At 51.4% G+C, this 17,161-nt stretch overlaps 1 protein-coding gene across 1 annotated transcript in view; it reads left to right on the top strand.

The window, feature by feature from the left end:
• The first annotated feature begins 3,825 nt into the window (after positions 1-3,825).
• OTULINL (OTU deubiquitinase with linear linkage specificity like) overlaps positions 3,826-17,161 on the top strand; it is a 49,377-nt gene continuing 36,041 nt past the window's right edge. The window contains exon 1 of the mRNA XM_064160781.1: positions 3,826-4,061. Within this exon, the coding sequence (XP_064016851.1) occupies positions 4,010-4,061 (52 nt within the window). The 5' untranslated portion in view covers positions 3,826-4,009. The remainder of the gene's footprint in view (positions 4,062-17,161) is intronic.

The following is a 17,161-nucleotide window of genomic DNA, read 5'->3' as shown; positions in this document are numbered from 1 at the left end:
TCCCTGGAGCTGTTCAAGGCAGGACTGGACGTGGCACTTGGTGCCATGGTCTAGCCTTGAGCTCTGTGCTAAAGGGTTGGACTTGATGATCTGTGAGGTCTCTTCCAACCTTGGTGATACTGTGATACTGTGATACTTCGAACACTTGGATGGAAATGAAACAGGAAGCCAGATCCTTTCACAGCTTGTTGATCTGTGAAGACAAGCAGAGCTGGAAAGACTCATTTTCTGTCCCCAGCAAAAGAAGTTAGGGGAGAGAAATCCTGTAGAGGAGACACACTGGAGAGGAGATGCAGAGGAAACATGACAGAAAGCCAAGTAAGAACAGAGACCAGTTCACAGAGCAAGGGGAAGAAAGCAGAACTAACCACTCAAAGAGAAGTGTTGGTAAGTTTGCAGAGCTGTGCTCTACATTTTATCATCTCACTCTAAGCTGCTGGTCAGCTATAGAAAGTTCCTGTGCTGCAGATCACAGGTTCATGGCCACTACTTTTATTGCATTGGACTAGACCTGACCTCGGTCATACTAATAAATGATGATAAACAGGGAAACGGTTCTTGGCTATTAATAATGGACCTGAAAACAGCAGGGTGATGCTTTCATCTGCCTTCTGCACCTGGGCTTCCTGCTTTTATTTTATTGGATGCTGCTGCCTTTGTCTCAACAGACACCTTTTGCACTGCTCTTAAAATGTTTACCTGCTTTGAGCTGTGGTTGTAGTCTTGCTGCTCACCTTCAGTGGGATGGAAGAACACAGTAGTTGCTTCTGCTGATGGTTTATGGGGTTGCACAGTCACTGTTTAAATGTCTTCACACTTGTTTACCAGCACAGCTTTCAGTACACACTTTTGCTGCTGTGGGTAGAAGTGGACAGAGGTAGCCAAAACTATGCCTGTAGCTTAAGATGCTGTGATCTGCAGAAAACCAAAACCAGGGGGATCGTGTTATAGACAAGTCCATCATGCTCCACTGAAGGAAGGAATATCCCTAGGCAGTAGAAGTTTGTCACCACTACATAGCCTTGTCTGAGTATCTCAAATATGCAAAATGCCTGGAGGACAAGAATCAAACCTGCTGCTTCTAGTCTGAGCTCTTGGGAGCTCTCCCCTCCTCTCCACAAACTGCTGGCTGCTTGGAGGCAAAGCAGGGGAGGCAGTACTTCTGCAGAAACATCTGAATGCACACTCCAAGCAAGGCTTTCTTGTTTCCCAAGATATTTTGGGGAAGTTCACATTTTCTGAAGCTTTCTGAACCCTTGCAGCAGCACATTTCCACTTCTGCAGAGCCTGTAACAAAACCTGCCTTCTAGTTAGCTATGGTTCCCCTTTGTGTGGTTGATCCCAGCTCAGACCTAGACCTTGACTGCTCTCTTTAAGATTATCTTAACTCATATTCAGCTAATAGGAATGCTATACCCAGAGCACATCAACACGGGGTGCAGGAGAGGTGTGTGTTACCTAGCTCCAGTCTCAGCAGAGCTATCTGCATCCCTGGCCAAAGAAGGGCTCACAGGAGAGAGAAGCAGGTACAAGCTGTCCCATCTCAGTGACTTGCGAGGAGGAGAGACAACATCTTCCTGATGAAAGCTCACTGATGGGAAAAGGTAGTTAGAGAGCATTTTGTATGTGTCTCAGGGAAGAGATCCAGCAAGAGATGAAGGGGGAAGAAAAGGCATATGGACAACGTTGGTTAAAACAATACAGCAAGTGACGTCAAGTAAGTGATCTCAGCTTGACTGATTGAGCCAAGGGGGGCCCAAGCTATTCTCTAGATTGCACTGGAGTGCTGAGTAAATGCTCTGAGAGCAGAGAGGAGAACCGGGAAGTGGGAAGGACTCTATGCATGTTTCGTCTCTGGTCTCTTAAGAGCCAGCAACCAAATAAATATTAACTTTCAGGGCTGTCTGCACAAACAAATTGCCTATTAAACCCTCAGACCTTACCACGGCTCAGAGACGGCAGAAACAGGCAGCTTCGGATTTGGCTGGAACATTAAACCATCAGGCAGCCCCAAAGCTGGTCTGGCCAAGGCATGGAGGAGGCTGGAAAGGGAAGCTGGAACATGTGTAGCTGCAGGCAAGATATGTCTCAGAAAGAAATCCCAAGTCGCTTGGAGACTTCACAGGTGGATGCTGTGGGAGCCAGAGCTGAACAGCGTCTCTGGGCTGTGCCTGCTGAGACATAGCTACGTTAAACCACAAACTGCATGTCCAAACAGAAAGCACCAGCTGGTGGGGCAGAAGACCACAGAGATGGCTCCTAGAAAACCCTTCCTTTTCAAAAATGGATTTCTTTGGTAGAGTAGCACACAGTGCTTCATAAGTGACAGCTTTAGGCCTCTTAAGTTAATGATTTACTTTTGCTGGGTTTAGATGGGTTTTAAGCCTAGATTTCCTTTAATGTGGGTAAGTGTGTTCATGGCTTTCTGTAGTGCACCTGAGCGAGTGCTTGGCACACAAATATAACAGGGGTGTCCCTTTCGTTCCTAGCCCAAATTAACTGAGATGGAGAGAAGAACTGGAGGGCAGGGATCCATCCAGAGGGAGCTGGACAGGCTGCAGAGGTGGGCACAAGCCAACCTCAGGAGGTTCAACAAGACCAAGTTCAAGGTCCTGCAGCTGGGTGGAGGCAATGCCAAGCACAACTCCAGGCTGGGCAGGGAGTGGCTGGAGAGCAGCCCTGAGCAGAGGGACTTGGGGGTGCTGGTGGACAAGAAGCTCAACAGGAGCCAGCAGTGTGCACTTGCAGCCCAGAAAGCCAAGCAGAGCCTGGGCTGCAGCAGGAGAAGTGTGGCCAGCAGGTGGAGGGAGGTGATTCTCCCCCTCTACTGTGCTCTGCTGAGACCCCACCTGGAGTACTGCATCCAGTTCTGGAGCCCCTGGGACAAGAGGGCTGTGGAGATGCTGGAGTGTGTCCAGAGCAGGGCCATGAGGATGCTCAGAGGGCTGCAGCAGCTCTGCTGTGAGCACAGACTGAAAGAGTTGGGGCTGTTGAGTCTGGAGCAGAGGAGGCTCCCAGGTGACCTTCTTGTGGCCTTCCAGCATCTGAAGGGACCCTCCAAAAAAAGCAGGGGAGGGACTTTTTAGGCTCTGAGGGAGTGACAGGACTGGGGGGAATGGAGCAAAGCTGGAGGTGGGGAGAGTGAGACTGGCCATGAGGAGGAAGTTGTTGAGCATAAGAGTGGTGAGAGGCTGGAATGGGTTGCCCAGGGAGGTGGTTGAGGCCCCATGGCTGGAGGTGTTTGAGGCCAGGCTGGCTGAGGCTGTGTGCAGCCTGCTCTAGGGTAGGGTGTCCCTGGGCATGGCAGGGGGGTTGGAACTGGCTGCTCCTTGTGGCCCCTTCCAACCCTGACTGATTCTATGATTCCATGATATTTAGTGCACATATAAATCTGGTTTAGAGGAGTTTACGATTCTGTTATTCTATTCTCTGGGTCTAAAAGCCACCCGTGTGACACCAAAGCACAGGCTGCCTCCAGTGCAGGCAGAGCTGCAGCGCCATGGCTAAGCCCGGCCGTTTCCTCAGCCGAAGACAGGTAACAGAGCGGGTTAGCCTTTCTCCCTGGAAAGGCACCAGCGAGCACCGCGCAGTGTGCGAGCTCAGCCGGGCTCTGGGGTCAAAGCAGGACGCCTGAGCCCTCCGCACCCCGCGCCGTGCTGCCCGGGCGGGCGAGGCGCGGGGCACGCCTCGGGGCGGCGCTGCAGGATGCCCGCCCCGGGCGGTGCGGGCGGTGCCGCTGTGCCGGGTCCGAGCCGCGGCCAGCGCAGCGGGGAGCGGCGGAGCGGGTGAGGCGCGGCGCGGTCCCTGCCTTCGCGGGCAGTGCCTGTGTTCGTTTCTGCTTTGTTTCTTAAGTCTTGTTTCTCACTTGCCGCTTCTGGGGCTTTCCTCGCCAAGCGGCAGTGCCCAGCAAGCTGCTCCGAAAGCCTTGGCAAAGGGGCTGCCGCGGGCGCCCACGCACCCGCACCCCCGCCCGCAGCCGTGCAACTGGCGGGGCCGGGCGGCTGTGGGGATGTCCTTGGGGAAAGCCCCGGGCGACGAGGCTCCCGGGAGGAGTTTTACCGGTGAGAGGGGGGTTTGGCCGTGTTCGGGACTGAGGCAGGCTGAGTGGTGCTCGCTGTGCCCCAGCCGCGGGTCGGGGCGGTGCGGGGGCGGCCAGGCGTGCCGCCGGCAGCTCCGGTGCTCGGGGACGGGAGCGGGGCCGAAGATGGGCTTGGGAGGGTTGGGTTTGGCGGGTTGGTTGGCTCGTTGGGCTGGGTTTTGTCGCGGTTTCCGTGTCGGGGGAGGGGGCTGTTGCTGGGTTGTTTGTTGAGGAGTGACTGTGGGATGCTTTGGGGTGGTGGTTTATTCGCTTTGGGTTTTTAACAGTGTGGAATCTGACGCTAAATGTTGCACCAGCTTCGGTTTCCATCTGAAAGGGGAAGGTTTCAGGAAGAAGGGGGTCAGAAGCCAGGGCATGATTCGGGAAGGTGCCCATGCCGTCCTCATGAGCTTTGCTTGCCACTTGCGCACAGTATTCTGCGTTCCCTAAGCCCCCCTCAAGTGGTCTTTGAGACTGAAGATGCTCTGCTCTCTTAGCTCGGTTTTCTGCTGTACATTTTAGGCTCCGAGTCTGATTTGATGCTTAGTGACCCACCTCTCATCAGGCAGTGCTTTTCCTGCTCACCAGCTGCGTTTTGGAGCAGCTGTATGAACCGTATTCGGGTTGTACTTTCATTTTCTGCAGCGGAGAAGGAGTCAGATGTCTCTGCTGCCTGCTGAGCTCTAGCAAGGTGGTGACAGGGCTGGGGGGAATGGAGCAAAGCTGGAGGTGGGGAGGTCCAGACTGGCTACGAGGAGGAAGTTGTTGAGCATGAGAGTGGTGAGAGGACGGAGTGGGTTACCCAGGGAGGTGGTTGAGGCCCCATGGCTGGAGGTGTTTAAGGCCAGGCTGGCTGAGGCTGTGTGCAGCCTGCTCTAGGGTAGGGTGTCCCTGGGCATGGCAGGGAGTTGGAACTGGCTGCTCCTTGTGGTCCCTTCCAACCCTGACTGATTCACAGTATCACAGTATCACAGTATCATCACCTCACAGATCAAGTCCAACCCTTTACCACAGAGCTCAAGGCTAGACCATGGCACCAAGTGCCACATCCAACCTTGCCTTGAACAGCTCTAATGGCTCTGTTGCCAATATGTGCAAACAGTGATTCCTGCTTCTGTCCTTTGGCCCACTCCAGTGTCTGCAAGAGATGAAACAAACAGGGGAAGTGTGTGGATGTGGTAGAAATGACCCATTTTGGGTTTAAGGCTCAGAAAACTTCGTAGTCACTGAAGTTTGTTTCTTTGAGCATTTTCTTTAGTGGTGGACAAATGATTTAATTACAAATTGCAGGGGCTGTGATACAGTAAGAGGAAAAGCAGCAGTTTTGCATTGCTGTGTGAAGTGCTAGGTGAAACAATCCTTGTGTTGGATTTTCAAGGGCAAAAGCAGCATTACAGTGCTGGTCAGCATATTAAATATGTGCTTTTATGTATAAGTATCTTCATTTGGGTTTGGAATTCTGAAAAAAATTATGTAATTTTTGCAGTTCTGAGTGGTTTTCCTATTGGAATATAAGGGTTTTTTTTTCATTATGTTGTCCTGCCTGAACATGAGCCAGCAGTGTGCCCAGGTGGCCAAGAGAGCCAGTGGCATCCTGGCCTGCATCAGGAATGGTGTGGTCAGCAGGAGCAGGGAGGTCATTCTGCCCCTGGACTCTGCACTGGTTAGACCACACCTTGAGTGCTGTGTTCAGTTCTGGGCCCCCCAGTTTAGGAGGGACATTGAGATGCTTGAGCGTGTCCAGAGAAGGGCGACGAGGCTGGGGAGAGGCCTTGAGCACAGCCCTACGAGGAGAGGCTGAGGGAGCTGGGATTGGTTAGCCTGGAGAAGAGGAGGCTCAGGGGAGACCTCATTGCTGTCTACAACTACCTGAGGGGAGGTTGTGGCCAGGAGGAGGTTGCTCTCTTCTCTCAGGTGGCCAGCACCAGAACAAGAGGACACAGCCTCAGGCTGTGCCAGGGGAAATTTAGGCTGGAGGTGAGGAGAAAGTTCTTCCCTGAGAGAGTCATTGGACACTGGAATGGGCTGCCCGGGGAGGTGGTGGAGTCGCTGTCCCTGGAGCTGTTCAAGGCAGGACTGGACGTGGCACTTGGTGCCATGGTCTGGCCTTGAGCTCTGTGGTAAAGGGTTGGACTTGATGATCTGTGAGGTCTCTTCCAACCCTGATGATACTGTGAGACTCTGACACTGTGATACTGGGATACTGTGAGACTGTGACTAGGTGGTGTGGATTTTTCTGTTCAGAAGTATGGCTTTTTGTCTACCTTGTTTTTAAATTACCCTGTCTGTGTTTCTTAAATGACCCTATCTAGCAAGCATATAGCAATGGACAATACAAGGGTTTTCAGTATTACCTGCAGTTTTTCTTAAGCTTAATCTCTATCTGAAAATGATTGACCTTGCATTGACCAAGGCAAAGGATGAGTGGTGGACAAGAAGCTCAACAGGAGCCAGCAGTGTGCACTTGCAGCCCACAAAGCCAAGCAGAGCCTGGGCTGCAGCAGGAGAAGTGTGGCCAGCAGGAGGAGGGAGGTGATTCTCCCCCTCTGCTGTGCTCGGCTGAGACCCCAGCTGGAGTACTGCATCCAGTTCTGGAGCCCCCATTACAAGAAGGATGTGGAGATGCTGGAGTGTGTCTAGAGCAGGGCCAGGAGGATGCTCTGAGGGCTGCAGCAGCTCTGCTGTGAGGACAGACTGAAAGAGTTGGGGCTGTGCAGGCTGGAGAAGAGGAGGCTCCCAGGTGACCTTCTTGTGGCCTTCCAGCATCTGAAGGGGGCTACAAAACAGCTGGGGAGGGACATTTGAGGCTGTGAGGGAGTGCCAGGAGTGGGGGGAATGGAACAAAGATGAAGGTGGAGAGACTGAGACTGGATGTGAGGAGGAAGTTGTTGGTGATGAGAGTGGTGAGAGGCTGGAATGGGTTGCCCAGGGAGGTGGTTGAGGCCCCATGGCTGGAGGTGTTTAAGGCCAGGCTGGATGAGGCTGTGGCCAGGATGATCCTAGGTTAGGATGTCCCTGGCTGTGGCAGGGGATTTGGAACTGGCTGTTCCTTGTGGTCCCTTCCACCCCTGACTGATTCTATGATTCTGTGAAAGGAGTTTGAGATTTCAGAACACCTCTGTGCTCTGCCTCCTCACCCTGTGCAGCTGAACAGTGGGAGCCACTGTGCCAAAATACATGTGGGGGAGAGGCAACTATGGTTATAATTCTGTTGTTTCAAACACGTAAAGGAAGAACTATTGCTTAGGAATCAAAACAGTTCATAATCAAAACACTTTTTAGGTATTCAGAGAAAGCCTGCATGAGGCACTTAGTGCCATGGTCTGGTTGATTGGACAGGGCTGGGTGCTAGGTTGGACTGGATGCTCTTGGAGGTCTCTTCCAACCTGGCTGATTCCATGATTCTATGATAATTATCACACAGTATCACAGTACCTCAGTATCATCAGGGTTGGAAGAGACCTCACAGATCATCAAGTCCAACCCTTTACCACAGAGCTCAAGGCCAGACCATGGCACCAAGTGCCACGTCCAGTCCTGCCTTGAACAGCTCCAGGGACGGCGACTCCACCACCTCCCCGGGCAGCCCATTCCAGTGTCCAATGACTCTCTCAGGGAAGAACTTTCTCCTCACCTCCAGCCTAAATCTCCCCTGGCGTAGCCTGAGGCTGTGTCCTCTTGTTCTGGTGCTGGCCACCTGAGAGAAGAGAGCAACCTCCTCCTGGCCACAACCACCCCTGAGGTAGTTGTAGACAGCAATGAGGTCTCCCCTGAGCCTCCTCTTCTCCAGGCTAACCAATCCCAGCTCCCTCAGCCTCTCCTCGTAGGGCTGTGCTCAAGGCCTCTCCCCAGCCTTGTCGCCCTTCTCTGGACACGCTCAAGCATCTCAATGTCCCTCCTAAACTGGGGGGCCCAGAACTGAACACAGCACTCAAGGTGTGGTCTAACCAGTGCAGAGTCCAGGGGCAGAATGACCTCCCTGCTCCTGCTGGCCACACCATTCCTGATGCAGGCCAGGATGCCACTGGCTCTCTTGGCCACCTGGGCACACTGCTGGCTCATGTTCAGGCAGGTATCAATCAGCACCCCCAGATCCCTCTCTGTCTGGCTGCTCTCAGCCACTCTGACCCCAGCCTGTATCTCTCCATGGGGTTGCTGTGGCCAAAGTGCAGCACCCTGCACTTGGAGCTATTGAAGCCATCCCCTTGGACTCTGCCCATCTGTCCAGGCGGTCAAGGTCCCACTGCAGAGCCCTTCTGCCCTCCAACTCAGTCACATCTGCCCCCAGCTTGGTGTCATCTGCAAACTTGCTGATGACTGACTCCATGCCCTCATCCAGATCATCTGTGAAGATGTTAAAGAGGATGGGGCCCAGCTGCTTCCATTACATTTGCTTAACTACATTTGTGGATGTGAATCGAATTGCTTTAAGTTTACCTTAAGGAGCTTCTCAATTTTTTCTTATTTTAGGCTGTGAAACATTAAAAAAAAAAAAATTACCATCAGGCTAAATTTGTCCAATCTTAATTAAGTTTTTACTCTTAATTAAGCTTTTACTCAGGCATTCTGACTTCTGAAGGAGATGTATTACTCTTTAACGCTAATCCGAGTCACTCTCTGAGTTGCTTCAGGATGTGTTTTCTGCTGTGAGGGAATTTTGGAAGGCATGGTGGATGCCCTGCATTCTTTCTGCAGATCCTGGACTGGTGGAGCTGGCATGGTGACAGCATGTAGCAGGAACAGGGAACTTTGCCCATTTGCTCCGTTGCTGGCATTCCTGGCATGGCAAGCACTGGTTCTTCTGTGCATGGTTGCCGCGACGGAGGGACGGGGAGGCAGCTTGATGCAAGCTAAGTTCCGACTTTATTAGGCAACATACAGGAATATTTATACTTGTCAGAAGGCTTAAGGCTTTTACCCATTGATTAGTCATTTCATCACATGCAAAATCATCTTTTCTTCCAATCTAAACTCTGTCTGCCACATCTGGTTCCCGGGGAGCAACAGACTTAGCATCTTCATCAGATGGCCGGACAGTCGTAGCATGTTCATCAGATGAGAAGGACAGGCATGTTCATCAGATGAGAAGGACAGGCATGTTCATCAGATGAGAAGGACAGGCATGTTCATCAGATGAGAAGGACAGGCATGTTCATCAGATGGCAGGACAGTCATAGCATGTTCATCAGATGAGAAGGACAGGCATGTTCATCAGATGGCAGGACAGTCATAGCATGTTCATCAGATGAGAAGGACAGGCATGTTCATCAGATGGCAGGACAGTTGTAGCATGTTCATCAGATGAGAAGGACAGGCATGTTCATCAGATGGCAGGACAGTTGTAGCATGTTCATCAGATGAGAAGGACAGGCATCTTCATCAGATGGCAGGACAGTCTCCTTGCTTCTTCTGATCAGATCACTCTGACTCAGACAGTCTGCTGCCATCTGATGAACATGCCTGTCCTTCTCATCTGATGAACATGCTACGACTGTCCGGCCATCTGATGAAGATGCTAAGTCAGTGTTGACACTGATGATTGACCATTGTTACATTAATGGCCTGTGATCCCACACATGGTTGCAGTGCTGGGATCAGACATGACAGTGTTGTGCCTTCCAGCAAGGTGCAGCTATTTACAAACTAAATTGTTGGTGTTTTCATGATATAAAATTGTCAGGACTTGTGTACTTCATTCACAGGCTGGTAGAATCTTAGAATCATAGAATCAACCAGGTTGGAAGAGATCTCCAAGATCATCCAGTCCAACCTAGCACCCAGAAGTGGTCAGTGACAGTATTCAAGAGTGAAGTTTGTAGCTATGGCTCCTATACCAGTTCTGAGGTAATAAAGAGTGTTCAATTTGTATATAACAAACTGAATGGAAAGTTTGCTGTTTTTCCCCCATGAACAGTCTGACATGGTTTGAGCTGGTACTTGCTGATGTAAACGATGTCAATGCCTCCACAGCAAAAGTGAGAGGGGAAAAAAAGAGATAAGGATGCTACTGTCATAGGATAAATCAGGTTGGAAAAGACCTCCAAGCTCATCCAGTCCAACCTATCCCCCAGCCCTATCCAGTCAACCAGACCATGGCACTAAGTGCCTCATCCAGGCTTTGCTTCAACACCTCCAGGGACAGTGACTCCACCTGGGCAGCCCATTCCAATGCCAATCACTCTCTCTGGCAAGAGCTTCCTCCTAACATCCAGCCTAGACCTCCCCTGGCACAACTTGAGACTGTGTCCCCTTGTTCTGTATCTGGTTGCCTGGCAGAAGAGCCCAACCCCACCTGGCTACAGCCTCACGAACTGAATGGAAAGTTTGTTGTTTTCCCCCATGAACAGTAAGTATGACATCATGTTTGAGCTGTTCCTCGCTGATGTCAATGATGTCAGTGCTGCCACAGCAAAAGTGAGAAGGAAAAAAAAGGAGGTAAGGGTGCTGCTGTCCATTTCTTCAGGAGGCTTTACACATGTTGTGCTATAAAATAGTCCCAACTGGCTGTAGATTGTACCATGAATTTTCTGAGAAAGTTTGAGGTCAGCAGCTTTTCATTTCTCTTCGGCCTTACTTTGTAGCTTCTTACTGGTATGGTCAGCAGGAGCAGGGAGGTCATTCTGCCCCTGTACTCTGCACTGGTTAGACCTCACCTTGAGTGCTGTGTTCAGTTCTGGGCCCCCCAGTTCAGGAGGGACATTGAGATGCTTGAGCGTGTCCAGAGAAGGGCGACGAGGCTGGGGAGAGGCCTTGAGCACAGCCCTACGAGGAGAGGCTGAGGGAGCTGGGATTGGTTAGCCTGGAGAAGAGGAGGCTCAGGGGAGACCTTATTGCTGTCTACAACTACCTGAGGAGAGGTTGTGGCCAGGAGGAGGTTGCTCTCTTCTCTCAGGTGGCCAGCACCAGAACAAGAGGACACAGCCTCAGGCTGTGCCAGGGGAGATTTAGGCTGGAGGTGAGGAGAAAGTTCTTCCCTGAGAGAGTCATTGGACACTGGAATGGGCTGCCCGGGGAGGTGGTGGAGTCGCCGTCCCTGGAGCTGTTCAAGGCAGGACTGGACGTGGCACTTGGTGCCATGGTCTGGCCTTGAGCTCTGTGGTAAAGGGTTGGACTTGAAGATCTGTGAGGTCTCTTCCAACCTTGGTGATACTGGGATACTGTGATACTGTTGCAGAGCAGCGATGCTGTACATTCATGGCATCCTCAGGCTCCAGGTCCCTGTACTTAGGATTTCTCTGTAGCCTGTGTGAAGATGCTGGAAGCTCCTTGGCAGAAGGAGATGTGTCTCTAGCACTTCTCCTGTGAGCACAGACTGAAGGAGTTGGGGCTGTGCAGGCTGGAGAAGAGGAGGCTGCGAGGTGACCTTCTTGTGGCCTTCCAGGATCTGAAGGGGGCTACAGAAAAGCTGGGGGGGGACTTTGAGGATATCAGGGAGTGATAGGACTAGTGGGAATGGAGCAAAGCTGGAGATGGGTAGGTTCAGAGTGGACATGAGGAGGAAGTTGCTGAGCATGAGAGTGGTGAGAGGCTGGAATGGGTTGCCCAGGGAGGTGGTTGAGGCCCCATGGCTGGAGGTGTTTAAGGCCAGGCTGGCTGAGGCTGTGGGCAGCCTGTTCTAGGGGAGCATGTCCCTGCCCATGGCAGGGAGGTGGAACTGGCTGCTCCTTGTGGTCCCTTCCAACCCTGACTGATTCAGTGATTCCTGTTCCCATGCCACTGGCAGGGACATGTGCCACTTGCACTGCATACCCACACAGAGATATGAGCAGCAAGGCAACTTGTCTATTGAAAGAAACGTTTGGGCAGCACATTTCCCTGGGGAGAGGGCTACTTACTGGCTTTTCCTGGTAGAAAGACATGCTGGATGTTAGGAGGAAGTTCTTGCCAGAGAGAGTGATTGGCATTGGAATGGGCTGCCCAGGGAGGTGGTGGAGTCCCTGTCCCTGGAGAAGTTCCAGAAAAGCCTGGCTGAGGCACTTAGTGCCATGGTCTGGTTGATTGGAAAGGGCTGGGTGCTAGGTTGGACTGGATGATCTTGGAGGTCTCTTCCAGCCTGGTTGATTCTATGATTCCATTGTGCAGTTATATATGATAAACACCCTGACAGGCCATGGCTGTGTGGAAGGGAGGCACCTCTCTCTCTCTCCACCTTCCAGTCAAGCTGCAATCTCCATGCCAAGAGTATAATCTATAGCTGCTTTTGAAATTTTACTCATTATGTGAGACAGTGTCAAGCCAATCTAATATAAACCCCAAGGATTCCTAAATCAACAATATATAAAGCCTGGCAGCAATAGAAAAGCTTCCATGACATGAAGAAAACCCCAAACAACAAAACAAACAGAACAACACACAAGCACCAAAAAAAAAACCCCCACCAAAAGTCTGGAGGAATCTTAATTTCAAAGAAGCAGTGTTTCTCTGAGTTGTCTGTTACTTAGACACCATTGCTTCTTCATGTGTGCAAGGCAGGCAGGGAGCCTGATTAGAAAGAAGCAGGCACAGTCAATAATGAAAGTGAGATTGACTCCTCTTTCCTTCCATCTCTGAGTTATATACCCAGTGTAAACTAACTGTGTTCCTGGGGAGATGTGACTTTGTTGGGATAGTATTCTGCATTTGGAGTACAACTGAGTGTGATGTTTCTTGTTCCTTTTTCTATAGAAATGAGGTTGCTTTATTTTATCATCACTTTCCATGCAAATGTTTGCCTCTCCTTGTGCATTGATGCCACTCCATGGCATCCTGGCCTGGATCAGGAATGGTGTGGCCAGTAGGACAAGAGAGGTTATTCTGCCCATGTGCTCAGCAGTGGTCAGGCCACACCTTGAGTGCTGTGTCCAGTTCTGGGCTCCTCAATTCAAGAGAGATGTTGAGGTGCTGGAAGGTGTCCAGAGAAGGGCAGCAAGGCTGGTGAGGGGCCTGGAGCACAGCCCTGTGAGGAGAGGCTGAGGGAGCTGGGGGTGTGCAGCCTGCAGCAGAGGAGGCTCAGGGCAGAGCTCATTGCTGTCTATAGCTACTTGAAGGGAGGCTGTAGCCAGGTGGGGTTGGGCTCTGCTGCCAGGCAATCAGCAACAGAACAAGGGGACACAGTCTCAAGCTGTGCCAGGGGAGGTCTGTGCTGGATGTTAGGAGGAAGTTGTTGTCAGAGAGAGTGATTGGCATTGGAATGGGCTGCCCAGGGAGGTGGTGGAGTCGCTGTGCCTGGAGGTGTTCAAGGAAGTCCTGGCTGAGGCACTTAGTGCCATGGTCTGGTTGACTGGCCAGGGCTGGGTGCTAGGTTGGACTGGCTGAGCTTGGAGGTCTCTTCCAAGCTGGTTGATTCTATGATAAATACCCTGCATTGTCTTGTCTGAGCTACATTATGTTAAGACAGAGGGCAAAAAATAGGGGCTGATGTGCTTGCATATGCTCAGTCTGTAGTCCAGCCACTAACTCTGCATGTGGGCTCGGGCAAGACCTCATCTCAGATTCTTTGTCCATAATCTGTTGCTGAGATTGTCCAGGTATTTTGCATGTTTAGCATTAATGTTTCCAGGGTGGCATGGCCATATTGAGTGAGTAGTGCTATGGAAATGGGGAACGTGTACCTGGCATCAGCCTAGTGCTTTGGTGTGTTGTGGTGTGCATGTGGCTTTGACTGTCATCAAGACTGGCCTAACATCTGTGCAGTGAAGAAGCACTGTGGTGCTCTGAGATGCTTGGCATTGGCCACAGGTCAGGTGCCACTGGGGAAATGCTGGCAGGGTTTTCATTGCTGAGTTTGTGCAAAATCAATCTTTTTGCTAACTTGCACTTGTTTCAGGTCTGTCTGTGTGAGACAGACTGGTTTCCCCCAGTTTTGCTCTGAGCACAACCCCATGCTGTGAGTTGTCTGCCCTCCTTGGGGAACACCACACACAAGTGGTGTTCCCCAAGGATCAGTGCTGGGTCCAGTCCTGTTCCATATCTTTGTTGATGAGAGAAGAGGTGTTCAAGAAGGTGTTCCTGCAGGTGTTCAAGAAAAGCCTGGATGGGGCACTTAGTGCCATGGTCTGGTTGATTGGACAGGGCTGGGTGCTAGGTTGGACTGGATGAGCTTGGAGGTCTCTTCCAGCCTGCTTGATTCTATGATTGACTAAGACTGGGTGCTAGGTTAGGCTGGCTGATCTTGGAGGTCTCTTCCAGCCTGCTTGATTCTGTGGTTGACTAGGACTGGGTGCTAGGTTGGGCTGGCTGATCTTGGAGGTCTCTTCCAGCCTGCTTGATTCTATGGTTGACTAGGACTGGGTGCTAGGTTGGACTGGATGAGCTTGGAGGTCTCTTCCAACCTGCTTGATTCTATGGTTGACTAGGACTGGGTGCTAGGTTGGGCTGGCTGCTCTTGGAGGTCTCTTCCAGCCTGCTTGATTCTTTGATTGACTAGGGCTGGGTGCTAGGTTGGGCTGGCTGATCTTGGAGGTCTCTTCCAGCCTGCTTGATTCTATGATTGGCCAGGGCTGGGTGCTAGGTTGGACTGGCTGAGCTTGGAGGTCTCTTCCAACCTGCTTGATTCTATGGTTGACTAGGACTGGGTGCTAGGTTGGGCTGGCTGATCTTGGAGGTCTCTTCTAGCCTGCTTGATTCTATGGTTGACTAGGACTGGGTGCTAGGTTGGGCTGGATGAGCTTGGAGGTCTCTTCCAGCCTGCTTGATTCTTTGATTGACTAGGGCTGGGTGCTAGGTTGGGCTGGATGAGCTTGTAGGTCTCTTCCAACCTGCTTGATTCTATGGTTGACTAGGACTGGGTGCTAGGTTGGGCTGGCTGATTCTAGAGGTCTCTTCCAGCCTGCTTGATTCATTGATTGACTAGGGCTGGGTGCTAGGTCGGGCTGGCTGAGCTTGGAGGTCTCTTCCAACCTGGTTGATTCTATGATTCTGTGATTTAGATGCAGCAAGGCATCAAGAATTGTCTGCTTGGGTTCTTTAAACTCGTAGAATAGAGTTGTGCCTTTGACAGTTCTGTTAACCCTCATTCAAAAAACACAACCAAGCAAAGCCCTACGATTCTGTGTTTGTCTGGAAGCAACCTGTGGCCGTGTTCAGCCTTCTGCAGTTCTGCTTTCGTTTCCTGTCACTTCCTGCGCACGAGTTTCAGCTGCCGCATGCTTAACAAAGGCTGAGGCTGTGAAAGTATTTCAGATCATGGCAGGTCTTTGCCAATGACATTGCTGGGTTCGAAGGTTAGAAGCAGTCCAGCACTCCATATTTAGTGTTCTTATTTCCCAAGTGAAACTCAGCCGTGCTTCTGCCAAGCGCTAGCTCCTCAAGAAGCGCCTGGTCTGCAGCTCCCACACACTGCTCTGGAGTCTCGACTCCCATTTTCATGAACCATTTGTCTTCTATTCCAGAAGCACTTCTGGTAGAGTCTGAGAAGCAGCTTGTTTTCCCCTGTGCTGCTCACATTTAGGTCTTTACCACAGATTTCCCCTCTTCCTTGACCCAGGTATGTGTCTCCCCTTCTCATGTGCAGCTTGGGGGCTCCTCTGCTTTGACACCTGCATTCCTCATCCAGGGCCAGCAGGGTGGCCACAGCTGTGGGGGGTGCTGGAGTTGCAGAGCCCCAGCAGACCATTCCTTTGGAGTAGTGGGCACCAGGCCAAAGAAGGTTCTGCTCTTCTGGGGTGGCAGTGACCCTGCTGCCAGTGCTGCCAGGTGTGTATTTGGGGAGGACTAGGAGTGCTTTCTCTGCTGGGGAGCCCCAAGGAGGGGACAGCTGCTGTTACAGCCTGCTGGATCTCTGGAGAGAGCTGGAAGGATGGTGCCTGTGCTATCACGAAGCTTCTGCAGTGCCTAATGAACACTTGTCATTAGAGGGTTGGGCTGCAGGTACAAGTCTTGTGCTGTCTAGCAAATGAGAACTGAAGAAATGAAGAGCAAGATAATTCTTACTGCTAAGTAGGGCTTCAGTGTTGTTTCCCATAACTAAAGCCTATCTAGAGGAATTGGCAGAAAATCCCAAGGTATTTAGCATAGAATCAACCAGGTTGGAAGAGACCTCCAAGCTCAGCCAGTCCAACCTGGCACCCAGCCCTGGCCAGTCAACCAGACCATGGCACTAAGTGCCTCAGCCAGGCTTTGCTTCAACACCTCCAGGCACAGCAACTCCACCACCTCCCTGGGCAGCCCATTCCAATGCCAATCACTCTCTATGCCAACAACTTCCTTCTAACATCCAGCCTAGACCTGCCCTGAACAGATTGAGACTGTGTCCCCTTGTTCTGTTGCTGGGTGCCTGGCAGAAGAGACCAACCCCACCTGGCTACAGCCTCCCTTCAGGTAGCTGTAGACAGCAATGAGGTCTGCCCTGAGCCTCCTCTGCTGCAGGCTGCACACCCCCAGCTCCCTCAGCCTCTCCTCACAGGGCTGTGCTCCAGGCCCCTCATCAGCTTTGTTGCCCTTCTCTGGACACCTTCCAGCACCTCAACATCTCTCTTGAATTGAGGAGCCCAGAACTGGACACAGCACTCAAGCTGTGGCCTGAGCAGTGCTGAGCACAGGGGAACAATAACCTCCCTTGTCCTGCTGGCCACACTGCTCCTGACACAAGCCATGATGCCATTGGCTCTCTTGGCCACCTGGGCACAAAGGTCACCCTTACAAAACTGATTTCATCTATGTAATCAAGGTGTTCACACACCCCTTAGCCTGCACGTTCAATTTCCTTGTCCCCAAATCCATACAAGGAGAAAAGGAAAATTCAGTTCTTGAGCTCCTGCATAATTCAGCTTCCTTTTCCTAAGGCCCAGGGTGCTTCACCCAGGACCTTCAGATTAATGAAGCTTGAGTACACTTCCATTTATGCAAGAAAAAAAAGGAGAGAAACCTTCACAGGTTTTTCAGTCCAGAACAATATGCAAAAACCAAGTGTCTCTTCAAAGATCTTATTCCTAAGCATGAGTGAACAACAATGAAAAACTAAAATAACCTCCTTTTAATGAAGGAGCCTCTGAAATTCCTCCTCCTGCGCTGGGTTGTTTCTTTTTTAATGTGGGGGGAAAAAAATCCACCCTCATCCAGAATTCATTTAATGCCTGTGCACTTCAAAAAGCCCATAGGTAAGTG

Source organism: Pogoniulus pusillus, chromosome 21 (assembly GCF_015220805.1).
Source record: "Pogoniulus pusillus isolate bPogPus1 chromosome 21, bPogPus1.pri, whole genome shotgun sequence".
In the NCBI taxonomy this organism is placed as follows: domain Eukaryota; kingdom Metazoa; phylum Chordata; class Aves; order Piciformes; family Lybiidae; genus Pogoniulus; species Pogoniulus pusillus.
This window is presented reverse-complemented; position numbering and strand designations above follow the sequence as displayed.